This window comes from Asterias amurensis, chromosome 13, assembly GCF_032118995.1.
Source record: "Asterias amurensis chromosome 13, ASM3211899v1".
NCBI lineage: Eukaryota > Metazoa > Echinodermata > Asteroidea > Forcipulatida > Asteriidae > Asterias > Asterias amurensis.
The window spans coordinates 14,618,661-14,645,994 of record NC_092660.1 but is presented as its reverse complement, the minus strand read 5'-3'; the positions used below and the strand labels follow the sequence as shown (position 1 = coordinate 14,645,994).

Genomic DNA, 27,334 nt, shown 5'->3' with positions numbered 1-27,334 from the left:
CAGGCTTTGAATCAGAGCACAATATCGTCAAGATACCAGACGTACTAGTTTGTGGATCAAAATGGCCAGCTTTACTCGTCAAATTTTGGGATTTTCGTCTCCTTTGGTGCGGTGTTTACGATTACATGTAAGATTGTTATTATGTATTTCTAGCCTATCCTAAAACTTCAGAATATTCTCACAACTTCATTTAAGAACCGCAACAGTTTATTATGGGGTTATGGATCATAAAATGATCAATCAATCAATAAATAACAAAAATGTGATTTTACTCTTTTCTTTGCTTTTTCGACGTGTTCTGTACTGTTGATATGATACTTTTACAACATCTTTTCAATCATATGCATTTTATAATTTCATTTCAATACATTTATTTCAATGTTGCCATAAAGTTACATTTGTGTACATCATTGAAATTAATATACATGGTAATGAATAAATAATGGCAAACCACAGTGACAGATGAAGTAAAGACAATAACAATTTACACCGAAGTTGAGTAGATAATGACAAACAGGACAACATCTAGGCATAGGGTGAAGCAAAGCTTTTGTTCCCGTACCTACGGACAGACAAAAGACGAACAAAACAAACAAATACACCAACAGACTACCACAACACTGACTTACATACAAAACATGTACATGTATGGGTACAAAGACAAACGTCATCCGGAAAATATATCATAACTTTAACTAAGAATTAAGGACTGCTTTTAATTTTTTTGCAAATTTTGACAAAGTAAGTGCAGATTTAAGTGAATCACTGAGACTATTCCAATATGTAGTACCACGTTGGACAAGACTATTTCTAAATAAAGATGTTCTGTTGAAATGGACATAAAGATTTTTCTTACGAGTACTTCGAGTATCATACGAATGAATATTTGAAGTTAAGGTAAAGAAAGAGTTAAAACAAGGTAATGCATTATGGTTGTATTTATACATAAACTTACCTAAGTTAAGGCGATAAAGATCATTTAATTTTAGAAGTTTAAATTGTTCAAAAGTGGAGCTGAATGATCACAATAACCAGCATTAGAAATGATTCGAACAGCCCGCTTTTGTAAAGTAAATAGTTTGTTACACTGAGTTGAAGACAAACGGTGTAACACTTTTTATCGACCAACTCGTCCGATCCAAGGCAACGTGTTCCTTTAATTAAGCACATTCTACAGATTTTATTTGCACAATCTGTACTTTTCAGTTTGCACATAGTTTTTAACTGAGTGGAGGGTGCTCGCCAAAGCCAACAAGACTTATTTATGATCCAAGTTATTTTTGTCATTTATTAGAGATGTACATCCCGGTATATCAGTGTCTGCAGCACTACACAACCACAAACGGAGAATGTGTCGAGGCATCTTCAATGTGCAAGTTTACATCGTCTCGGAGTACGCCATGTGATACCTTTTAGAAACATTCACACTGCAACAGGTATATATGACAATCTAGAGTTAGTTTTCTTTTACCTCAAGCATCTGTTATATAAGTCCCCCCCCCCAAAAAAAAAAAAAAAAGAAGAAGAAAAAAGTTTGTTTATTTTTATTTATTTATTTATCGCTCGGGCTTTAAAAACATCAAAAACACACAGTAACAATAATAAGAAATGTATGATTTAAAAACATTAGAAACATAATTCGAGACATATCAAAATACAAAAAGCAAACAGAAGCCTAGGGATTGCCCAAAAGCGAACCAAATCACTTTCCAAAGGAGCAATCCCATTAGGTATATAAATAAAACAAAAAACAAGCAATCAAAAAGGGGAACATTTTAGAAATAAAAATGAACCATTAAGAAAGAAGAAAAGAAGGGAGGGCCCTTTTTTTTCGAAAATGGCTGGCCGACACATTTTTACAGACAACCCGTTGGGCTATTTAAAAAAAAATCGTCGTAAAAAAAAATCTTCATAAGTTTTGGAATGTGCTGATAATGTGTTACATGGGGCCTTTCTCAAACCACGGCTTGGGCTCCGGCTCAGGCTTAGGCTCCGCGCGCTGTGTACGCAGCTTGGCCTTAACCTGCATTTTCTGCGCGTATTGCTACTTGTACCAGCACGCGGAGCCGGAGCCTAAGCCGAGGTTTGAGAAAAGCCCCCGGTCATATTCTGAAGGTACACCTTGGTATTGAATTCTCAACCAAAAGATTAAAATTGATCACAGATATTAATATATTCTATGCCTTGGATTGTTTTTGTTCCTTGACAGCTTTACGATCTGATGTAGTTCAGTTCAAACTATCCGATATAGGGGAAGGAATAGCAGAGGTAACTGTCAAAGAATGGTAAGTAGACTCTGAAGAAACCCAACAGCAGCATTTTCTATAAGGCAGTTATTGGAAATATTATGGACCGTTTTACTACCTCAAATACCATTTTTTCAAAAATATTGTTTTTGACCTCATAAGATGTTTTAATTTTAAATTTATTGTTTATTTGATTAAAGGCACCGGACACTATTGGCAAGTACTTGGTAACAAGCAATGGAAAGCTGTTGAAAGTATAAAACATTGTTAAAACGGCTCGCTCTGAAGTAACATAGTTTTTGAGGAAAATGTTCGCACTTAAATAGTAAAAGACTTCAGGCCTGAAGCCTTTTATTATGCATCCAAAGCACACAAAGTAATGCAACAAGGGTGTTTTTTCTGTCATTGTTCTCTTGCAACTGCGATGACCAATGTAGTCCAAATTTTCACAGATTTGTTATTTTTTGCATATGATGGGATACACCAAGGGAGAAAACTGGTCTTTGACAATTACCAAACATGTCCAATGCCTTCAAGTGTACCAAAACACCCATGTAAGGTTAGTTCTGTAAGTTAGTTTCTTGCTGTGGTCATTTCAGAATGTATAGTCTCCATCAGTGAAACATGTGCCGTCGATTTCACAAAACTCTTCTTAACTTAGGACTAATCTTAGGACTTAGGACGAGTCCCAACCCTGCACTGTAGCATGCAGACCTTAAGATTAATCCTAAGTTAGGACGAGTTACTCGTTCTAACTCGAGATAAGACGAGTCCTATCTCTTTGTGAAATCGACCCCAGGTCATTTAAATTTAGTTCAAAGATAGCAGAAGCAAAGCACAAGGAGCATTCATTCTTTTCTGTAGTGAGGCCCAACTGATATACTATCAAGTAAAAGGGAAACAAACTAAACAAAACATCACACTCAGAAAATATATAAGGCCAACAGACGAGTGCATAACATTGACTCTAAAAATCAAAGCAATTATTCAACATTCCTTGATTTCACTTTCTAACTTTTGTATTTGAATATCCCTGTTTGCAGGTATGTGAAAGAGGGCGACATAGTAGCACAGTTTGACAGTATCTGTGAGGTACAAAGTGACAAGGCTTCAGTCACCATTACAAGTCGTTATGACGGTGTGATTAAGAAGATCCACTTTGAGATTGATGACATTGCGAGTGTCGGTGACCCCCTTGTGGATATACAGGTGGCTTCAGAGGCGAAACAAGGTAATTTGATTTAAGCTTGGGCGATATCATGATATTATCGAATATCGCGATATTAATTTGGACATGGATTCGATATCGGATGGATTTATTAAATATGGCGATGTATTTGATAGCTTAGACATCTTGCATCCCATAGGTTTGGAGTAAAACCAAAAGAATAGGTCATTAGAACACCTCTCTTAAATGCTAGGACTGTCTCTTCTACAACTTTCACTTGTAGTTTTAAGACTGATGACGTCAAATTTCATTAATCACGATTATATCGAATATCCCGATATATTGTTGGCGATATAACGTGAATAAAATAAATCAATATCGCCTAAGCTTAATTTGATTCAAGTTCTCAATCTACATCATCTGACACACAATCAGGCCTGGAATTTCATCTTTGAGAGGGCAAGGCCATTTTCATTTTGAAAAGGGCACTTCAAACGGGGAAATCCTAAAGTCTATGGGAAACAAACCAAGGCCAAGACCAGAGCAACAGAGGTCATGGTCTGTGTGGCATCTGTGAAATTCTAGGCCTGCACAATCCTTATTACTATGGGTGTTAGGGGAGTTCAGTTTATTGCCATTTGAAAGGGTAAATTTTTCTTTGTCCTGGGAACTGAAAATGCATCCAATGTACAAGCAATGTAGAACACGATTAGACTTAACAGGTGTTAAATTTGCATCGGTAAAAAGAAGATTCATTTTGGTTTTACCCTCCCACTGACGTGTGTTAGCACCGTATACTCAGTACAAGTTCTGTGGGAAACAGATCACAGGCATATTACTCAGGTGGGATTTGAACCCACAACCTTAATTCTACAGCTTTGTCTTACCAACTAAACCACCGAGGTTGCCCGGTTGCTAGAGGCAGTTTGAATCCTAAGATTGGAGTTATAAAACAGGGAGACTGCTACCATAGGAATACAAAGCTAGTTGTTAGAGCCTGGCTTGCACTTTAATCCGAAGATCACTGGTTCGAATCCCGCTGTTGTAAATTTTGTCTTTGTTCAACACCAATTGATTTTCAAAATTAATCACTTGTTGATAGATGGGGAAAACGAAGGCGCATTATCCAGTGACAGTGACAGTGACAGTGACAGAGAAGGTGATGTAACCCAATCTGCAGGGAATAGCGCCCCCGATAGTGCGCACAGTGTAAGAGTATTGGCCACTCCAGCGGTCAAAAGACTTGCAATGGAAAACGATGTAAGTAATAACAACCATTGAAGATGAAGACAATTTCCTCGAGCGAACCAATTACTCTTTCAAACAAACACTTAAAAAAAATCTAATCGATACTATTTATCTTTTGAAGTTTACTTTAAAGTTAAAGCTCATGACAGTCTGGCAACATTTACATTGTACTTTTCTTATAAATTTTACATACCTGACATAATAAGTATCTGACATTTGTCCACCTTCAAATTTGTCGCCCTTTCTTCATATTATAAGTAAAAAAATGTGCGGTGCAATCTTTGTGATTTTGTCCTTTGATTTTTTTTGTATAATAGTCATGCGACACAAAGGAATTTTTGGGCGTGTTAAAACTTCGCCCGAGTCAGGTTGACTTTTGCGTTCTCCTTTGAGTTTGTAGAAGTTGACTGTAAATGATATAATATGAATAAGACATGCTTTTTTCGTTCCTTATAGATATCATTGGTTGATGTGACTGGAACAGGCAAGGAGGGAAGGGTCCTCAAAGAAGACATGCTCAATCACATAGAAATGCTTCAAAGTGCTAGCAAACCAGCAATGACAGGTATCATCTTTTGAGCTCTAGTCAAATTTTCAAATTTTCTTAAAACTACAAATTTAAAGCCATTATACACTTTCGGAACAGAAAAAAAAATAAAAGTTCACAGATTTACAAATAACTTACAGGGTTTACAGAAGGTAATGGTAAAAGACTTCTCTTGAAATGTTATTCCATGAAATGGTTTACTTTTCGAGAAAACATTAAAAAAATTATAAATTCTTGTTGTCGAGAATTACGGATTTATTTTAAACACATGTCATGACACGGTGAAACGTGCGGAACCAAGTGTGGGTTTACCCCGTTATTTTCTCCCAAATCCGATGACCGATTGAGCCTATATTTTCACAGGTTTGTTATTTTATATATCAGTTGTGATACACGAAGTGTGGGCCTTGGACAACACTGTTTACCGAAAGTGTCCACTGGCTTTAATTTATTCATCATTCTGTTGGATTTTAAAATTGAAAATATGTATTTCAATGTTTACTAGCCATCCTTTGATTTGTCTTCCAGCAGCACCACCCGTCCAGCAAGTTTCTGCTTTCCAATCCCCTCCTCAAACAAAAACCCTTCCCCCTGCATCTGCATCGGTCATGCCACCACCAAGGCCTGCCCAGCCAGTGGTCATCGGCAAGGACTACACAGAGCCCATTACAGGCATCAAGAAGGCCATGGTGAAGACAATGACGGCTGCTAATAAGATACCACACTTTGGTTATTGCGACGAGATTGACGTCACATCTCTCATGCTGCTTAAAGGAATCATGAAAAAAACAGCCGCTCAGAGGGGAGTCCAGTTCTCTATGATGCCGATGTTTATTAAGGTATGAAAAAAAGCAACTGGTCACCGTGGTGCAGTGGTTAGACTGCAGGACTTGCAATCACAAGGTTTTGGTTTCGAATCCAACCACGCTAACCGCTGATTTTTCTATGACTTCAATAAGTATTGTCGTGTAGTTATTGAATCACAATGCTTGATTTGTTTAATTCATAATCATAAATGTTGAACAATAAGGTTTGTTTGAGAGAGATTGGCTGTTGCCAGCTTGGTGTTTATATCCCCTTATGGGAATTTCGCCGAGTTCCCTTGATGAAAAGACTGTTCAAACAAATAAACAAATGCCTTTCTATTGAATCTCTAGGGGTTTTTCCCTTCAATAAGTGAGAAGAAATAAAGGGTTTGTGTAAACATAGTTTAAAAGAGGGCTGCATGTTTTTAACCATAAACTACCTCAAAGCAGTTGCATTTTGGTTTTGTTCATAATAATTTATACTGATTGAAACTAAAGGCCCCTTTTCTTTTTCTGTTGCAGGCAGCTTCTATGGCGCTCAATTTCTTCCCTAGTCTCAATGCAAGTGTGGATGAATCTTGTGAACAAATGACATACAAGGTGAGTGCGAAGCACAAAAATTTGCTTAGCATGAAATTTCTTCATTGATTTGATAAAAACAGGATTACCAACGAAATTTCCAATTGTTGCATATTGCTAGTTACTGGTGTTCAGCTGTTGTTTGCAAATCCTGAAAATCACGTGAAAATTTGGTAAGTAATCCCGTTTTTATCAAGGAAAATATTTCATGCTAAGCAAATTTGTATGCTTACTAGCTCTATGAAATTGGGCCCAGATTGAACTTAGGCCATGTACAGACAGCAAACTAAACTTGGAACCAAACCATTTTGAACATTACGAGCATTGGGGGGCAGTGGCATAGTATACTCGGTACTTTTCCCGAGTTCTGTAAGAAAATTCATAGGCATATCTCTCAAGTAATATGCCTGTGAATTTTCTTACACAACTTAGGAAAGTACTGAGTGTACAGTGCTAACACACATCGTGTATATGGGTAACACCAAAATTAATGTTCTTCTATACCCGATGCAAATTTAACATCAATGCTATTTGTAGGTATGTTTGCTGGAGAGTAATAAGTTTTTTTTTACCCTCGATGGTTTCTTAGATTTTGCATCTGTTTTGTATTTCTCTACCACATGTTCTGGATTTCTTCTTAGCTTCGACTTACGTTTCAATTTTGGTTATTGTACATATGTACGTTATTGTTTGGATTTGTGCTCTTTATAAAATTTCATTATTATTATTACTATTGATATCTATCTTTCATTGACAGGCAAGTCATAATATTGGCTTTGCTATGGATACGCCCCTCGGTCTTCTAGTGCCTAATATTAAGAATGTTCAAGGAAGGACAATCTTTGAGATAGCTCAGGAGTTGAATCGTCTCATTATGCTCGGTAATGAAGGGAAACTTGGTTCGGATGACCTCAGCGGAGTTACGTTCACACTCTCAAACATCGGAACGGTAAGTTATTTTAATTTTATTTATTTTATTTTTTCCCCATACACATCAAATAATTTGAATTCATAATACACAAAGCAATATACTAAATCAAGTTATTTGAAAGGGAAAGGGCACCAAGCAAATTTTCTCCTTCTTGGAGGGCACCCTATGAGGAAATTGTAAGTTTCTACTGGAGTATTTCAAGAGCAACAAGGCAATGACCAGGGCCCAATTTCATTTTAGATTTCAATTTAGAGCTGCTAAGCACAAAAATTTGCTTAGCATGAAATTTTTCTGATAAAAAACAGAATTACCAACCAAATTTCCATTTGTTGCATATTGCTTGTTGCTGGTATTCAGCTGTTGTTTCCTTATCCTGAAAAATCACGTGGAAATTTGGTTGGTAATCCTCTTTTTTTATCAAGGCAAAAATTTCATGCTTAGCAAATTTTTGTAGTAAGCAGCTCTATGCAATTGGGCCCAGGAGGCATGGAGGCAATCACCTTCATTGCCTCTGTGAAGTATCAGGCCAGCACATGAGGTATCAAAAAATTAATTAAATAAAACAGGAGTCGATGAATGGGGGTGCAATTCGAGAGTTGGACTATGTGGTGGAGCTCCCAAGACTGCTGTCAAATTACAAATTCCTAGATATAGCAATTAAGAATATACAACTCATTTAAGTTGCAAAAATAACAATGCAATACAATTCCCTCAAGGATAAACAATAACCAAGTTAGACTAAGAACTTTTCAGAACTGAGAAGTCTCCCAAATTCAGAAAAATCTACTCTGCGGTAGTAGAATCTAAAGCAAGACAAGTTGTCAAAAGAAAATAATCTACCTAGCGAGTAGATACACACATGGTGTTATTGCAAACAAAGTATATATTGATGCATCACCGTGCAAAGCCTCAAGTACAATTGTACCATAAACTATTTGTGAGCTAGGATTCATGATTGCTGTGTGTTTGTAAAAGAAGCGGCTTTTATTCCAGCAGATGTTCTATGTACATATTTTATTGTCATTGATTAGTTATGACAGCTGATGATTTTACTACTCTTTCCAAAGCCTTGGGCATTTCTAGGTGTGTTCTCAACTTTCACTCCCACCTTATTTTCATCCAAGCAACCTTATCGTAATGTGCAGTCGACTCTTGTTAAAAACAAGATCACTGTGACTGGCAGTGTTGTAGCCACGGTGGGCGGTGCCAAGCGGGCCTGTCCAGAGCTAACAAATTTTGCCCAGCACTCTGAGCAAAATACACTGTGCTGCTCAACACAGATTTCCCCCAGATTGCACTTCAGCAATGATGGCCCCATATCTAAACATGAATAATTTTGTTGAACTGCTTGCCCCCTTGGTGGACTAGATTGGATTTAGAGCCCACCACTGAAATTGGTCTAGCTACAACACTGGTGACTGGCCAAATTACCTCTAAATATAACAGGAACATTGTTGTAACAGGACAGCTAAACAAAGAAACACAAAGCAGAAATGAGATTTCGGATTTCATAATGCACTCATTATAAGAAGATCCCTTTATAACTGTGCTCTTTATAACAAGGGTTGACTGTATTCCTTTGAACTCTTTTTTTTTACCAGATTGGTGGGACGTATGCCAAGCCAGTTTTAATGCCCGGCACTGTGGCTATAGGAGCAATTGGGAAAGTCCAGGTTGGTAGATGACATTTGTAGATTTGTACAACCACGGTGCAAACAGTGGTGTGTTTGCAACTCTTTTAACCTGTTTAGATACCATTCATCTATACTATAATCATCACAAAGCATCCAAACAACGCCAATATTGTTTATTTCTTTAATTAAATTTTGTCAGTAGAAATGTCAAAAGAAGTAACTTGAAACAGAACAATTAGTTTTGTAAAACTTTTGTGGTTAGTAATTGGGATACTACATGGTTATTACATGCTACATTAAACATTTCATATCGGGACATGACCTTTTACTTTGACTTTTAAACCTTGCAGCCGTTTGCAGCCACTGTTTTTTTTTTCTTGATTTGTTTATATTAATAGCAAAGTTCTTGGTTGGTTAATAAAAATGTGCATGTCTTTTTTTTATCTTCACAGGCTCTTCCACGTTTCGACGAAGACGACGAGGTATACAAAGCGTTTATTATGAACGTCAGCTGGTCCGCCGATCACAGAGTCATCGACGGCGCAACCATGGCAAGATTTTCCAATCTGTGGAAATCTTATTTAGAAGAACCAGCGACAATGACCCTAGATCTGAAATGAGAAACTCCAAGTGGTTGCATGTAACTGATAGTCCAAAGTGGTAAGCTGATCTGCTTTATATGGCCATGGGCCACCACCAATCCACCACACTCCAGCTGAGTTTGACCTCTTAATGTCACATAGTATACAACCTACATAGCTGTATTGATTGCCTTGAGGGTGTAAAAATGGTGTCAACAGCCTACGTACTGAGTGTAACAGTTTTGGGCATCGAAGTTAGTTTTGTACGGGCCCAATTTCATAGAGCTGGTTAAGCAGAAAATACTACTTAAACATTGTCTGGTAAGCAGAAATGAGCAAGATACCAGTCACAAATTGTACTTGAGACATGGAAGTTTGGCTGGTGAGCATAATGTTGTTGTGCTTAGAGTACTTTTTGTGCTTAAGCAGCTCTATGAAAATGGGGCCTAGGCAAGACACGACACTTGTTTTGGAAGATAACGTTCTCATTCCATTGAATAAGTTCAATTTGTAAACAAACTTGTTCGGCCTGCTTGGCTGCCAGTGCAGTAAATAAATAAACCAGAATGTTTCCATCTATCCTAAGGTTTTAAAGAAATTTATCATTAAACCAGGCTAATCTTTGAAATAGTATAACGGTATTTTTCTATATAGGAGTATTTAAGTTTGCACCATCCAGAGTCTTTGTCGTTATTTTTTTGTATTTGTTTGTGGTATTAAAATATTAAGTGTGGGATATGTTGATTAGCATGGCATTTGTTCTTTAAAGAGCCTGTACATATTTGGCTATGACTGAAAATTAATGCCAATAAAAATTGTGTGGCCGGGTGAGAAGTACAGCAGCTTCGGAAAGTATAATATAATATAATATTTTGAGAAACATTTCACTTTGAAGTACTGCAGTTATTGAAAAAATTATCATTTTTTGGCTTTTAACCTTATTCTGGTAAGCATCATAGTGTTGTGCTAAGCTACTTTTTGTGCTTAAACAGGTCTATGAAATTGGGTCTTAGTGATATTTGTTGAGGTCAATGTATTTATTTTTAATCCAGTTAGCATGGAATTGTCACATAGTGACATGGAAGTTTCACATAGTGACATGGAATTTTTACATTGAGACATGTGAGTCACATTGTGACAATGGACTGTCATATTATGGTATTATAGTGTCACAGTATGACATTGGAGTATCACATTATGAAACTGGAGTATCACATTATGAAATTGGAGTGTTACATTATGACATTGGAGTGTATGACATGGGAGTGTCACACTATGTCACTGTAGTGTCACATGTTGACACTGGAGTGTCACATTATGACATTGGAGTTTATGACATGGGCGTGTCACACATGTTGACACTGGAGTGTCACATTATGACATTGGAGTGTCACATTGTGGCACTGGAGTGTCACATTGTGACACTGGAGTGTCACATTATGACATTGGAGTGTCACATTATATTATGGAGTGTATGACATGGGAGTGTTATAATGTGATACTAATGTCACAATATGACATTGGAGTGTATGACATTTGAGTGTCGTAATGTGACACTGTAGTGTCACATTATTGACTGGTATGATGTGAAGGGAACAGGGTGAGACTCATTGTAATTAACATTCATGGTGTATGCACTATATTAACAACATATTTAATGCCATTGTTGTTACAAAACTGGTGAAACAAAATGGTTTATTTGAGGTTTGAATCTGTGGGTTTTCCTATATCACATAATGTTGGGATAGCCTTTGTTCACTCGCTATAAAGTGGTAATAAAACTTCCAAGCCACACCATCAAATGTGTTGGTTATGTCCAATGTGGGGACATGGGAAATGTTGTGTGTGTCTAAATGTTTCTTGTTGTGACTGTTTACAAAGGTGTAAGACGGATAAATGTTGGACCTTATGCAATAGACCCTTCACGTAAAACATGATTTCATTGCTAAATACATTCACGCATGCGTTCAGACACTATTGGTAGGCAAAAGCTGTAAAGATGTGCACTAAGCCAACGCACTACGCGTCTGCGTCACCACCTTCCCTATACAAAAAGGCGCAATGTTCCTTTTGCCAACCAACGGGTTGCATCGTGGGGGAAGGGTCTATTCACTATGGAACGCCAAAGATGCATTTAATCATCAGTGATGGTCTTTTGCAACTGGTGATCAAATTTGTCATCGGTGGTGGTCCTATGCGATCGGTGATCAACTTTAGCAATCGGTGATAAAACACGATCGGTGGTCCATTTGAGCGATCGGTCATGCATATTCATGATCGGTGATGGTGTATAGCGATCGGTCATGCATATTCACGACCGGTGATGGCTTTTTGCAATCGGTGGTCAACTTTAGTGATCGGTGATGGCTTTTTGCAATCGGTCAACTAAAGGGATCGGTGATGGCTTTTTGCAATCGGTCAACTTTAGGGATCGGTGATGGCATTTTGCAATCGGTCAACTTTAAGGATCGGTGCTGGCTTTTTGCAATCGGTCAACTTTAAGGATCGGTGCTGGCTTTTTGCAATCGGTCAACTTTTGCAACCGGTGATGGAATTTTGGGATATCCGAATTTTGCGTCCGGTCGGTGCAGGCCTACTTCAAAATCTATGATTCTGTAGATTGTTATTTTCTAGTTAACACCACCATGAAGGAATAAATTACACTCACCAGCGGGTTGACTGACTTGCCAAACATTTTTAGAAGAGTACCTATTTATAACTATAAGGGGGAACGCAACAAACATCAAATTAATTAGCTCTTTCTTACAAATAATAATAATAATAACAAAGGGGTAGGAGAGGGTGTGCAAGCGGATCTATGTCCCACAATATTGGTTGTCGTCTTCCGGAAATGGTGTATGCCGGGGAAATACAAATAGTAATATTCAGTGAAGGGAAACATTTTTGAACAAGAGTCTTTACCGATAGTTTTGTGTGTTAGGGGAAATCTGAAATCATACAAGCAGCCCCGTGTAAACAGACCCGGAGGTGAGAACATTATGACCACTCAAAAACCGTTTTTGATCGAAAAAACATAATTTTTATGTGCATCATATGAATTTTTTTTTTTAGGACCAGCACAGATATAGTAAAACCGGGACGCACTCAACACGTTTTATAAAAGGCTAGGTAAAGTATTATACAAATATTTCCTTTTAAACATAGAGGCATGTATTAATTGAATCCAAAGTGAAAAACGTACTGTATAAAGTTCTTAATTAAGGGGGGGGGGGGGCGGGGGCGCAAGGCGAAACAGGTGTTATAAAGTACTAAAGCGGAAATAATACAGGAGCGAGAAATTCTCAACCAAATCCAGTGTCAGGGGGGTGGAGGTGTTTGGAAAAGGAAAACATGTTATCGGTGTGGTATCTGACTGTTTGAGTCATTGATAACATAATCATTTAAAAAAAAAAAAAAAAAAGTTTACGTTAAAACCTAATTCAATAGCATTGACAATTCGAGAAAATCGCCAAAGCTCTGACGTGGATGACATTCTCATGGGGGACTGTACTTCACTGAATAATCATTCACTTGACCAGTTTATCTCATAGTTTACCTCCCAATCATGGAGGAATGTCCCGATCAACACCCATCTCTGGACGTCCCCAGCAGGAGTCTTCCTGTGTCCATGTACTGTACTGTAGTATAGGTATCTTTAACCACCTGGCTGCATATCATTATAAAATTGTTAAACCGTACCACGTTTTAATAAGAACTAAGCTAATAGTGCAGTGGCTATGGGAAACAATAAATTAACAATACCCAAAGGCGTGGGGACCACTGGAGTGACTGGTCTCACTTCATTGATCATCTGTATGTCTATATCTTCTAGAATTTGGAAATCTCCAGTTCAAATACTCATACAAAAACTAGTGATTTCCTTTTCCAAACTCAATCTGTAAATCTACCGTATCTAAACTTCTCCTCTGAACAAAGCTAACTTCTCCTTTGAACAAAGGGGCAAAATTTCATTCCCTTTTAGTATGTTATTCGATATTCATATCCTGAAAGGAAATCAGCTTGTATTGAGCTAGATCCGGGTTAAATCTAAGGGGTCTTGTCAAAACTCATCCTGGACAGACCACAGGACGAGGCTCGTCCGATGTCACATTTTTGTCGGACGGGCCACAGGATGGGAGTTCACATGGAACAAGGTTCCACACGATGAAATGTATGGAACGCCTAAAGTTGACCGATTGCAAAAAGCCATCACCGATCACTAAAGTTGACCGATTGCAAAAAGCCACCACCGATCATTAAAGTTGACCACCGATTGCAAAAAGCCATCACCGATCATGAATATGCATGACCGATCGCTAAAATGGACCACCGATCGTGTTTTATCACCGATTGCTGAAGTTGATCACCGATCGCATAGAACCACCACCGATGACAAATTTGATCACCGGTTGCAAACGACCATCACCGATGATTAAATGCCTCTTTGGCGTTCCATAATTCACTGACCTCACGCCCAGCGCATGGGATGGGCCGATTAACCAATCCTCCAATGACTAATTAAGCCATTTCTTCAAAGAGTCATATTCATTGATATCCTAAATTGGGCTATTCCTCATCTAAAACAGGGTCAGGTCTCAGAGATTTGTTTTGAGGGGCAGAAAACTATTTGCACTATTGGGTATTATAAAACATAAAACGTATTGGTTACGTTTACCCCCGTTGAGGAAATCTCCAGAGCGGGTGTTCGCCTCGGGAAAAATAGAATGCACCAAGGATCACCTCTGGAGCCGTAGTTAATGTTTTTCCCCACAGTATAAAAAAAATCAAAGACGTTATCACTCAAGAGCGATCAATTTAAAGAATACAACTTTACAGTAAAGATGTTTCAAGAACTAGATCGACGAAGCATTGACACTGCAAATGGATCCATAGGCAATGGTCTCTAAAGACATGCAGTTGCATGGAGACAATGGACACCAATTACAATTCGAAAACAAAATAATTATAATATTAAGAGGTCTCAATGCACAAGCACGTACTCGAAAATAAATTTAAGGAACACTTTAAAACAAATAGACGAAGGACGTACAAATAAAACAGAAGCAGTCAAATTGTACGATTTCGTGCGTGTATTGTGTTGATCGTTGCACTACATTTAAGGAGACAGTTACAACATGCCTGGAGGTTTTTAAAGAAGAATGCAACCCCTGTTTGAACTTATTGTCATGTTTTATTAGTGGAAGATTGATATTTGTGTGTACCATCTTGGTTGGTTGAAAATAATTGTGAAAAAAAGGGAGGAGTATCTTGGTGATGCTTCTGGCGCTTTGATTGGTTGAAACAAAAACCATGTTATACAACGATTTGCTACCTAAATGTAATACAGCATGACCCAGAAACACAGCAATGAGTTTGGAACTCTGCACTAAGCAGCACAGGGGAAACACCAACTTGCTTGCAATATATATATTGACTTGTTCAGAATACAGGAGCTGGGTCTCCAGAAGACGGTCAGAGCACATTGACCGGCACGTCGAACAGTACAACCCGGCTCTTCCCAGAGCCCCTACTCACCGAAGAGATTTTTACATGGTGTCACCGCAAACTTTACTTAATAACTTTCTGGTTGATGACGTCATCGTGTGACTTTATCTTGTATGGGTACATTATTTGACCAACGTGCTTCATTATAAAACAACTATTTTCTAAAGTCATTTACTGTAGACGAAAAGATGAGTATATTGGTGATGCTTTGTGTCAGTTCATTTTTAGCGTTAGCTATGATGCCCGGGATGCATGTAATGGCTTACCCGTCGGGTCCACCTGTTGCTGTGGCTGGGGTATGTCAAAATATGGACCCTACAGGCCACAGGCCAAGAACGTCTAGTGGCAGAGCACCATATACCATCAGGATCAGCAGCGATACATACGGCAATAAGAAATCAATTGATGGTAAGTGTTATAATTACATCTAAACAACTTTATTTTTTCCTACGTGTGTAGCCAAAGGTATTGGTATTTGGAAGGCCTCTGGGTCACAGTTTAAGTAAACTTTATAAAATTCCGAGTACGCCTCCATCAGTGGCTTTAAAGGCAGTGGACACTATTGTCAAAGAATAGCCTTCACAGTTGGTGTATCTCAACATATGCATATAGTAACTAACCTGTGAAAATTTGAGCTCAATCGGTCATCAAAATTGCGAGATAATAATGAAAGAAGAAAACACCCTTGTCACACGAAGTTGTGTGCGTTTACATGGTTGATTTCGAGACCTCAAATTCTAAACTTGAGGTCTCGAAATCAAATTCGTTAAAAACTACTTCTTTCTCGAAAACCATGGCACTTCAGAGGGAGCCGTTTCTCACAATTTTTTATACTAACAACCTCTCCCCAAGAAAGGTTTTATGCTAATAAGTATTTTGAGTAATTACCAATAGTGTCCACTGCCTTTAAAAAAATGTATTACCAATTCTCTATGTCGTTTGTATGTTAGAGTGCACGAAATTGAGGCACGAAAACATGTTATTGCTATCATTATATAAAGGGGATCTGAAAAAATTTCCTCGCGGTCTCACCCCCACTTACACAATTTAATGACGCAACCGTCATAACGGCTTCCTCGGTCACCCCAAATGTATCAACCTACCATGGTTAGGTTATAGCATGGAGGTAGGTACAGTAACCCAACTGGCAGATATATATTAAATTGACATGGGCCCCACCCATACACTTTTCTTTAAGTTTGCACACCTATGGTATCAAGTCAACATCCTCAAAATGTCACTGAACTAGACAGCGCCATCATTTATTTACCAATCATAGTAAACTGATATTTGCAATCAAAATTCAAAAGTCATCAAAGTTATAGGATACCGTTGAATGGAAAATTAAATTACCAATCGTTATTTCAAAGATGTATATTATTTGTGCCTAGGCCTACGCAAAATATTATGTCAAATTCGCTTAAGCACTTTATGTAATCCACCATACACTACATGAACTGACAAACCTGTCGAAGTTTTAAATCGACCGACCATGTGTGTCACAAGAAAATATTAAAAAAAAACGATTACACATTTTGAATGTAATCGACCACAAAAAAAAATGACAAAACACTCTCTGAGCGATACACTCCAAACGTGAAGTTAGTTTTATTTATTTCTCACATGACATTTCAGCCAGAAAATGTTCAATGTATTCTACTATCATCATCATTAGACCGTGTAAATTTTTATGTGATCTTAGAAGATTTGTTTTTTACCAATTCTGTATTTGTTCTATTTTCACTTTCTATGGACACAGTAACGGTGCAGGCCAACAGGGGCTACGCGTTCACAGGGTTGTTTGTACAGGCTCGTCGCCAGGCAACAGGACGAGATATCACTGAGGCTTTGGGAGAATTTACTTCAGTCTCCAGTGGTACTAAGTTTATCACATGCGTAACTGTTGCAGTAAGTATTATAACACCCCTTACCAATATTCTGCCTTTTCATTAATAATAATAATAATAATAAATGAGACTTATAAAGCGCATTTTACAAAATTCAATGCGCTGGAAGAGTGCTACGGAAAAGACGATTATGAGAATAGATGTGTTTTTAATTTACTCTTGAATGTCTGGAGTGTGTTGGTGTTCCGAATATGACTTGGTAGGGCGTTCCAGCACCGGGGACCAGCGACTGAAAAGGACCGGTCCCCTGCCATTTTGTGTGTGCGAGGGATTGTAAGATTCTGGCCGGAGCGGAGCCCACTCCGGCCAGGTTTGTTGAAATTTAGCGACTCTGTAAGGTATTGTGGAAGTACGTTGGAGAGTGCTTTGTGCATGTTCACTGATGTTTTGAAGGTGATGCGTTGTTTAACTGGTAACCAGTGTAATTGTTTGAGAAGAGCGGATGCGTGTGTGTATTTGGGTTGCAAGAAAATGATACGAGCAGCATTGTTTTGGAGCCTTTGTAGCCGGTCAATGTCAGCTTGCTTAATACCATTGAGGAGAGAGTTACAATAATCCAGTCTAGACAACACAAGGGCTCTGGCAGCAGCGTGGCATGTGTTTGTGTCAATATATTTGCGTATTTTGGAGATGTTTCTGATGTGATAGTTGATGGACTTGCATGTACGTGTGACGTGTGTGCTCATTGTCATGGAGCTGTCGAAAAAGACGCCTAAATTTCGCACTGTTTGAGATGGCTTAAATGTTGTGTTGTTCACGTTCACAGTCAAGTGGCTGAGAACTTTCTGGTGATGAGGAGAAGCAGCAATGAAAAATTCAGTTTTGTCTTTGTTCAGAAGAAGTTTGTTTGCGATTAACCAGTTTTGAACATCGGTGATGCAGTTTGACAATCTGAAAAGAGCACATTCTGCGTCGTTGGGAATGGATGGGTCGAAATCCATATAAATTTGGATATCATCAGCATATGTATGGTATTTGATGCTGTGTTGGCGAATAATATCGCCCACAGGGCTTAAGTACATGGTAAAGGTAAGAGGACCAATAACAGAGCCCTGTGGGACGCCCAAGTGAATGTGGCTCACATCAGAGTCAGCCCCAGAAACTGTGACATGACTCGTCCTGTCGTGGAAGTAGGATGTGAACCACTTCAGGGCAGTATTATGGATGCCAAACTGATTTTGGAGACGACGCAGCATTGTGCTATGATCAAGGGTGTCAAACGCAGCAGACAAATCAAGCATAACTAAAAACATGACTTTGTTACTGTCCAGTACCTTCAGAATGTCATTTTGAATACATAATAAAGCCGTTTCAGTGCTGTGGTCGGCTTTGTAAGCTGATTGTAGGGGGTCAGCTAGAGAGTACTTATTGATGTGATGTTTTAGTTGAGTGCTAACAACCCTTTCGATGAGCTTGGAGAGGTAACGAAGATTAGACACTGGGCGATAGTTACAGAGTTCATCTTTGTCGAGGGAAGGTTTCTTTAGGATCGGTGTGATCACAGCGTTGCGAAGTGCTTTGGGAAAAACTCCAGATGAGAGTGAGGCATTGACAATTTCAGTTAGAGTTGGGAGAAAACTGGCAATGTGCTGTTTGAGAAGCCAGGTCGGAACAGGATCTAGCTGGCAGGATTTCGTAGTAGACTGGTTAATGATCTTGAGCAGATCCTCTTGGCTAACAGGACAGAAATCTGACAAAATACCGTCTGGGTGCAGGGCTGGTTTCTCAAAAACATCGGAACTCACATTGAGGTCATCAATGCTGCTGCGAATGTTTTTGACTTTATCTGTGAAGAATTTGCTGAATTCATTGGCGAGGGTCTGTGGCGTGTCTAATATTGCAGGAATTTGACGAGGAGTGGTTGTCAGCTCATTGACAATCCGAAAAGCATCCTTCGAGTTAGCGTTGACAAGCGAGTTTCTGAAGTAGTTGGACTTGGCTTCCACTAGGACGTCTTGCATGGCCTGCTTGGTGGAGTAGTAAGCAAGACGATCAGTAGAAGAGCCGGTCTTGTGCCATTTGCGTTCTGCTCGCCGACGTACACGTTTTGCTTCAACTACAGATGTGGAGTACCATTTGGGCTTTGGGCGATTAGGTTTTGTTGTGACTATTAAAGTTGCGTGTTTGTCGAGAACATGAATAACCGATTCATCAAACTTGTTGATTAAATTGTCAATGTCATGGCCGTCGAAATGAACATCTTGTAGGTGGCAGGACAGATCTTGGGCCAGGGACTCTTGATCAACTCTACGGAATTGACGACGTGATGATGCTACCATATCAGGTACCAGCTTTTCCATATGAAGCGAACATGAAATGACCCCGTGGTCTGAGATGCCGTTCATGTCCACAGAATGGGAGACAAGTAGACCTTCCTCCTCATTTCTTGTGAGGATCCAGTCCAGGGTGTGACCTTGTGTGTGTGTAGGCACAGATACATGCTGAGTCAGTCCTGAGGCAGCAAGTGCACAGTGGATATGAGCAACATCATGTTTATCTGGGCGGTCGAAGTGGATGTTGAAATCTCCAAGAATTACTATTTTCCCTGGTAGAATATTAATGGCATCGAGGAATCCATCAAACTCTGTCAGGAATGTAGACGTTTTCAATTGATTCTTTACTGACGGAGGTGGTCTGTAGATGGTCACATAATGAATACATCGTTTTAGGTCAGCGATGACTGAGTATTCAAATGTACTAACATCGAATGTTATTGGAGCAAGTCTCAAGTTCAGTTGTTCTTTGCATACTATTGCTATGCCACCGTGTCTGTCGGCAGGACGGGGGATATTGAAGAATGTATAATGAGGTGGTGTGATCTCGTTTATTATGACTTGATCATTGGTTTAGAGCGCGTCACATTATATGTCTTAGTTTTACTATAGACGACGGCCGTGTGGTAGTGCATCGGTTTACCGTGCGCTAGTCCGAAGACTCTCCCATGAACAATCAAATCCACATTATGGCCTAACTGGTACGGAACGACTTTTTGAAATTCGGCAACAATTTGTTAACATTGGATATTGGGGCATGTCGTGGCCGAGCAGTCTAGTTCACCGTTCAGTCATGACACTTGTGCACTTAAAGGCAGTGGACACTATTGGTAATTACTCAAAATAATTACTAGCATAAAACCTTACTTCGTAACGAGTAACGAGTAAAGGGGAGAGGTTGGTAGTATAAAACATTGTGAGAAACAGCTCCCTCTGAAATGGAGTAGTTTTCGAGAAAGAAGTAATTTTCCACGAATTTGATTTCGAGACCTCAAGTTTAGAATTTGAGGTCCCCAAATCAAGCATCTGAAAGCACACAACTTCGTGTGACAAGGGTGCTTTTTTCTTTCATAGTTATCTCGCAACTTTGATGACCGATTGAGCTCAAATTTTCACAGGTTTGTTATATTATGCATATGTTGAGATATAGCAAGTGACAAGACTGGTCTTTGACATTTACCAATAGTGTCCACTGGCTTTAAAGGCAGTGGACACTATTGGTAATTACTCAAAATAATTATTAGCATAAAACCTTTCTTGGTGACGAGTAATAGGGAGAGGTTGACGGTATAAAACATTGTGAGAAACGGCTCCCTCTGAAGTGCCATAGTTTTCGAGAAAGAAGTAATTTTCCACTAATTTGATTTCGAGACCTCAGATTTAGAACTTGAGGTCTCGAAATCAACCATCTAAACGCACACATCTTCGTGTGGCAAGGGCGTTTTTTTTTTCTTCATAGTTATCTCGCAACTCCGAAGACCAATCGAGCTCAAATTTTCACAGGTTAGTTATTTTATGCGTATGTTGAGACACACCAACTGTGAAGGCTAGTTTTTGACAATTGCCAATAGTGTCCACTGCCTAGGCACTTCCCCTTATTCTCGTGAAAAGTTGTGAGGTATAGTGCATTCATGCTTCCACCAGCCAGGCTCCTATACCCAAGCATTCTTACGGTCTGTGAAGAGGGTAACCATGATACAGCCCAAGGGGTAGTTGGCAACAGGCAACGTGTCCCCGGTGACAGTTGAATTGGGTCGATAGCCAAAATCAGTTATTAGTAGACCTCACCTTAAAGTGGCCGTCCAGCCTTGTGAGTTTGGCGATATCTCAGAAAAAAATAGTTATAAGAATAGTAAAAAAGTTTTGTTTTGATTATACACATATTATTGACTGGCAATAAGGTAACTAGCGTACGTCTATTCCCCTGAGGGACTTTGAGTGACTAGAAGAGCGACCTATTTCCCGAGGCCGAAGGCCAAGGGAAATAGGCCCCTCTTCTGGTCACTCACAGGCCCGAGGTCTTAAATGTTCAATAGAGCAGAAATCTGGAAAAGAGAGGAAGGTTTGTAGTTGCTGTTCAAGATTTAAGTCAAGAGAGGTCGCTCGTAACAAGGCACTATTTTCAAAGACTAGTGCCCGCTCGGGAACTAGTTCCCGCAAACAAGCGCGCGCGATCACTAGACCATTATTAGTTCATCCCACGTGACCGTGTTTCAGCCAACCAGATTATAGAACAAGCAAGAGGTGTGTTATAATACTAACTAACTCAACCGAAACGTACATTATGTAATCGACCACGCTTAACTTTTTGTCCATATTCATAGTGACCTGTTCAATGACCTATAATTTACGGTAATTTCATATTATCATATATCATTATATCATAATTTTCAATCCGCAGAGTGCTTGGGGACACAACAGCAATGCACCCAAGACCGCCGTAACAGCTTCGTGGACACCTCCGTTTTCGAACCAGGGACCTATCATTTTCAAGTAATATAGGCTACCACATAAACGCTTTTGTAATATTGTCATTAAATATTTTTGTTCGAAAGACCAGCGAGTTTACATCGTAATCATAATAGTATGGCAAATTTTGGAGTGTCCATCGGTGTATATAGAAAATAAATCGTATTACAATGCATCAGTTCGATGTGCTAACTCTGGATACGGAAATGTTATGTACTGCTGGTTTAAGTCTAAAATTGTACAGATTTACAAAAGTCATTTGGCGTGGGGATAGAATAAACCCCACCTCGGCCGCTACGGATCTTTTCTTTTTGTGAGAACCGATCAGTGAACAATTCCTTATTGGGAAGTTCTTGATTGTTGTTCAACAAGTTTTTGTTCTGGTACTGAACGAACTCAAAACCATGCCGCAGGCAAGTTAATGCTTTAAAGCCATTGTACACTTTCGGTAAACAGTATTGTCCAAGTCCCACATTTTGTGTATCACAACTGTCACATGCACGTTACAAAGGAGACGGCGGAGACCTTTAGATGAGCTTTCTCATTTATTTGCACTCAGTGTATAACATTAATGCGCCGTAGCACCTTGTAAACCCTTATAAGGTGCTAAATAATTGGGTCTCAGAATTCATCACTGCAATAACCTATCTTTCTGAAAGTTTGTATGTACTCAGCGCCTTGAGTACCTTGTTTGGTAGATACGTGCGCTATATAAGACTTCGATATTATTATTATTATTATAACAAATACATAAATAGCTTATTAAATGACACGAAAAATCCACATTATTAAACAATTAAGGGAAGGGAGACAAAGGTGAACCATATCAGTCTAACAAAAACAACTTTAAATGCAGAACGAGATACAGCAATAAACCAAGCAACGACCGAGGGCCGATATGAAAGTGAAACTTGAATATTGGACACTACAAAGACAAATCCGACGTTAAATTACAGTGAAAAACGCTTTTGCGACGTTTAAAACAGTGAAATAACTAATACATTTAATAAACTTACATCATTGCCGGGAGAAACTCAGAAACTACGTCCGTGCACGTGGTAAATGTTCTGCAGTATTCTGGGGCGTTCACTGGTATTCTGGTATAAATATTACATGAACCAACAATAAATATACAGGAAACAACGGGGGACGTTCTGAGGTATTCTGATATAAATGTTATATAAACCAACAATAAATATACAGGAAACAACGGGGGACTTGTACACTACAATATAATAAACACCGAATGAAGCAGCAAGAAAAGGAATTACACGAGAAATTAACTCCAGAGACTATAAGCCGTAAAAGGGGGACCGAGTGAGGTGGCTCAAACGGCGATAAATAAGTATAAGGAAAACAAGAAAACGGCAACTTGCTGAATATACCGAACAGGAAAATATTAACATAAGGGAAGTTTTGACTGCGAAGGTAAAAATAAAGATATTTATACATAAGGGAAATAAATGCTAGAAATAACAGTTGTAAACAGAATAAGGCTACTTACGGGAGATGGCTACGGAAACTTACATGTCTGAGAAGAACTAAAATAAACTCGAACAGAACACAACGGAATCAGGAACAGAAATGAGCCTAAGGTGTACGCTGCAAGAATATGTACCAAGCAGCAACGCCCACTTCGTTGGTACCCGGGGCATACTAGACATTCCAAAGCAATACAAAGTAAATGCCAGAAATGCAGCTGAAATAAATAAAGGGGAAAGCGGGCGGGACAATAATAGAAATACCTTAGGATAATACCATGAAGGAATGATGATAATACAATAATAAAAATACAACAAATACACTTATCGACGGAGATAACAACAACCTATATATAAATAATAAACCTGTGAAAATTTAGGCTCAATCGGTCATCGGAGTCGGGAAAAAGTAACGGGAAAACCCACTCTTGTTTCCGCACGTTTCGCCGTGTCCTGACATGTTTTTAAAAGTAAAGCATTTCATGGACTAATATTTCAGGAGAAGTCTTTCACCATTACCCTCTGTAAACCCTGTAAAAAAAATTTAAATCTGTGAACTTTTTTCTTTTTTTCTGTACCGAAAGTGTATAAGGGCTTTAAAGGTACATTTCAGGTGATGAATTTATCAAATTCGTTGTGAAATAAACTTGTAGAACTTTTTTGTTTTTGGAAGGGCCACGATTGTTAAAGGGCCAGCAAGTGAGTTTTGGACGAATGTGGAATCTCCAATCATTTATTTTTCGAATGGAAAAGACGAGGAACCAACCACACTTTCAGGTATGTAATCTTCTTAAAGTCACCTGGAAATAAACATTTTTTCTTTCTTTCAAACTTAAGAGTATAAATTATGCTTATGAACAATAAAACAATGTTTTTTAGTAATTGTTTGTCACGATTTCTATGTTAAAACAATAGATAAAGTTGTTTGGGGGGCTGACTCCGCCTACCCCTTTTGTGACGTCAATCGAGGCAGACTTTGCCTGCCGTGCGTAGAGTAAACACACGTGCCAAAGTACATGCACGATCCAAGTCGTGAGTTAGTACGTTTCGATAAAAGTTTTTTTTTGCATTTTTCCAGCAATGCCGACCTGGTGTATTGCTGATGGATGCAGCAAAACAACTAAAGATAGGGTCAGGTTGCATGTGTTTCCTGCAGATCCCAAGTATGGGCGGTTGTGGGCCGCGAAGGTCAGACTCACAAGCGCAATAGTGGTCCGGTCCGTCGTCTTTTTCAGCGCTGCGTGCAGCGAACACTTCGAGCCGTCGTGCTTCGAATCCGGAATACACCACACATGACATGAAGAGAAAAATTAATCTAAATCATGACGCCATCCAAACAATTTTTACAGAGTGGGATGTCAAAGAAGGTACCTGAAAAACGTGACGAACCTAGAGGAGCGTATGCCAAACGCGAAAATTTTGGGTAAGTTTGAACTTTGAGGACATGTTTTAGCTTGCGATTCACCGTGCAGGGTAATCCGATTGTGGACCGTCCGCACAGCAGCCGTAGTGCGTGTAGTCTGCTCCGTGACCGTAGTTCTGTACGTAGGCATCATACCGATCAGGTACCCAGACGTAGTGTACGGGACCAGACTACACATGCCTCGATTGACGTCACGAACAGCGCCCTCTCGGGTCAGGGACTACTCTTCAATTTGTAAATACAATGAGAACTAATTTTTTAGAACCTTAGTTACTTGTTTATTCACATTCAGTATTTCCTGCAAGGTACTCTAGGACTAGGTTTTTTTTTTAATTATGACGTCTACTCCTTATAGCACCATGTTATGGTTTACAAGGTGCTGTGGCGCAAAATGCCGCCAATCCAGCCAGGAACACCAGGGCGAACCCCTTCTTTTTCGATAAGTGCACTTGTCGGTTTTCATTTAAAATACCATAAATAATGTTTTACTTTAATGCAGGCACTACCTCTGGACGTGGATGTGACGTTAACTCAAGTGGTATGTTTATTAGTTTGATGTCACAACAGTTATAGGTCAGAATTATAGAGCAACAATTTTTTAGGGCACGGATACTCCTTTTCTTAGCCCCTCTCTGTAATCCCCTTTTGAGACAAAGTTTGAAATAGTTGTTAATGGGTTTTTCGCAGAGTTAAATTAATAAATAAATCTGCCCAAACTACTATTCATTAAATGAAACTCTACATGTTTGTTTTGTTTTCATCTGTCAGCTCTGTTTCCGCAGTGCTTGAGTTTGAGTCGGACCACGTTTGTGCTGCTTGCCTTCACTGCCATCCTCGTTGCCGCTTGGACAACTCGTCATCAATAGCGCCCTCAGTGCCAGTAGAAAGTAGAACTAATGTTTTAGATCTAGTCCTTTATTTTCGCTCGGCCCCAGCGGCCAGTCTATCCAGAACCGCTGGGATGGGCTAATCGCTTGCACAGATTCTTGTTCAGGAAGTACGTCACGTATATACCTAGTGCATAGAAATATGACGCAGTGTGAGTGTGACACTATTGGTAAAGGTCGAAGACTAGTCTTCACAGTTGGTGTATCTCAACATATGCATAAATCAACAAACCTGTGAAAATTTGAGCTCAATCGGTCATCGAACTTGCGAGATAATAATGAAAGAAAAAACCACCCTTGTCACACGAAGTTGTGTGCGTTTAGATGGTTGATATCAAGACCTCAAGTTCTAAACCTGAGGTCTCGAGATCAAATTCATGGAAAATTACTTGGCAATTCAGAGGGAGCCGTTTCTCACAATGTTTTATACCATCAACCTCTCCCAATTACTCGTCACCAAGAAAGGTTATATGCTAATAATTATTTTGAGTAATCACCAATAGTGTCCACTGCCTTTAAACCAATGTGCGTGCATGATACGTTTGCCCATTCCAGCGCCTTTGGTTAAAGAAGCAAGGCGCTGGGGACGAGCGAAGTCCTTTACTATGCATTATTATTACCTTATAAAAACCTTGTAATTATACTGTAAAGCGAGTAAAATTAAATATAAGTTCAATAAGTTGATGACATATTACTCAGTGGGGACACGACGTCTACAAGACGCTTTATACACGTATTTTGTTGACGACATAAAATAATCTACCACTTGAGGTGAAATTAGATGACAATATTGATCAAAAATCATTTTTGACGACTTAAATTACGTCTTTTCTTGGCAACTAATGTTGACATCTTAACTCGACGTTGTATAATTATTATCCTGAACGAGCTTTACATTCTATCTTCCGCACCTAAGTGATACACTTTTCAATCCTTTGTATCGCTTCTGCTGGAATTGTTTTGCCATCTTTTCGCTAATTATGAATTCATTGTATTATCTCTGATCTATATTATATGCATTCTGTGTGTCAGAGTAGCTGCATGTCTATATAGTTCGTCTATCCTTGTGTTGGCATTTCAGTCTGTTTGTTTCTTTGTTTGTCTGTGACTGTTTGTTTTACAACCTCCTGCCTACCATGCAACATAGCCCCATACTAGCTATTATTACACTGATCCTGCTTATACTGCTATACTTAATAATTGTGTTGCTTTACTCCATAGTTACATGTATACTTATCGATATTTTCCATAGAAGTATGGAAATAAAATGTGTATCTGAACTGAGTTGAATTGAATTGATTCAGTGAACATATTTACAGCCAATCATGTACTGGTCTTAAAACCATGACACGTGATGAGAATCCAAGATAAACCTACCAAGCAGTAGAAACATTCTCCGTCTTTTTCTATGAATGGTACAGCCGTCGATTTCACCAAACTCTTCATAACTTATTATTAATCTTAGGACTTTAGGATGAGTTAAAGGAAACGTTGCCTTGGATCGGTCGAGTTGGTCTTTGAAAAGCGTTTGTTATAGAATGCATATGATTAGAAAGATATTTTAAAAGTAGAATATAATGATCCACACAAGTATCACTCGAAATTGCGTGGTTTTCCTTTTACCTCGTCGACAAACACGGTCGGCCATT

At 39.0% G+C, this 27,334-nt stretch overlaps 2 protein-coding genes across 3 annotated transcripts; both read left to right on the top strand.

The window, feature by feature from the left end:
- The first annotated feature begins 15 nt into the window (after positions 1-15).
- LOC139946348 (lipoamide acyltransferase component of branched-chain alpha-keto acid dehydrogenase complex, mitochondrial-like) lies at positions 16-11,569 on the top strand. Of its 2 annotated transcripts, none has more exons than XM_071943987.1 (11): positions 16-127; positions 1,295-1,436; positions 2,210-2,285; positions 3,290-3,477; positions 4,517-4,674; positions 5,119-5,227; positions 5,741-6,048; positions 6,538-6,615; positions 7,352-7,543; positions 9,127-9,198; positions 9,612-11,569. In XM_071943987.1, exons 1-11 carry the CDS (start codon positions 62-64, stop codon positions 9,777-9,779), a joined length of 1,557 nt encoding a protein of 518 aa, XP_071800088.1. In that variant the 5' UTR covers positions 16-61; the 3' UTR covers positions 9,780-11,569. The 2 variants fall into 2 exon arrangements, with proteins under 2 accessions (XP_071800088.1, XP_071800087.1); XM_071943986.1 differs by having other exon boundaries at positions 5,738-6,048.
- Positions 11,570-15,213: 3,644 nt separating this feature from the next.
- Positions 15,214-26,332, top strand: LOC139946370 (putative defense protein 3). Its single transcript, XM_071944011.1, has 6 exons — positions 15,214-15,653; positions 17,005-17,153; positions 21,827-21,918; positions 24,049-24,152; positions 25,298-25,336; positions 25,567-26,332. Exons 1-6 carry the CDS (start codon positions 15,434-15,436, stop codon positions 25,662-25,664), a joined length of 702 nt encoding a protein of 233 aa, XP_071800112.1. The 5' UTR covers positions 15,214-15,433; the 3' UTR covers positions 25,665-26,332.
- Positions 26,333-27,334: the final 1,002 nt, after the last annotated feature.

What these genes read in the sequence shown, in the direction of transcription:
- LOC139946348 (XM_071943986.1), top strand. Translation starts at nt 62, where the DNA reads ATGGCCAGCTTTACTCGTCAAATTTTGGGATTTTCGTCTCCTTTGGTG. An exon ending in GTGAACAAATGACATACAAG is followed by an intron (nt 6,616 to 7,351) that starts GTGAGTGCGAAG and finishes TTTCATTGACAG; the next exon opens with GCAAGTCATAATATTGGCTT. An exon ending in CACTCTCAAACATCGGAACG is followed by an intron (nt 7,544 to 9,126) that starts GTAAGTTATTTT and finishes TTTTTTTACCAG; the next exon opens with ATTGGTGGGACGTATGCCAA.
- LOC139946370 (XM_071944011.1), top strand. Translation starts at nt 15,434, where the DNA reads ATGAGTATATTGGTGATGCTTTGTGTCAGTTCATTTTTAGCGTTAGCT. An exon ending in TCACATGCGTAACTGTTGCA is followed by an intron (nt 17,154 to 21,826) that starts GTAAGTATTATA and finishes TTCAATCCGCAG; the next exon opens with AGTGCTTGGGGACACAACAG. An exon ending in GGAACCAACCACACTTTCAG is followed by an intron (nt 24,153 to 25,297) that starts GTATGTAATCTT and finishes ACTTTAATGCAG; the next exon opens with GCACTACCTCTGGACGTGGA.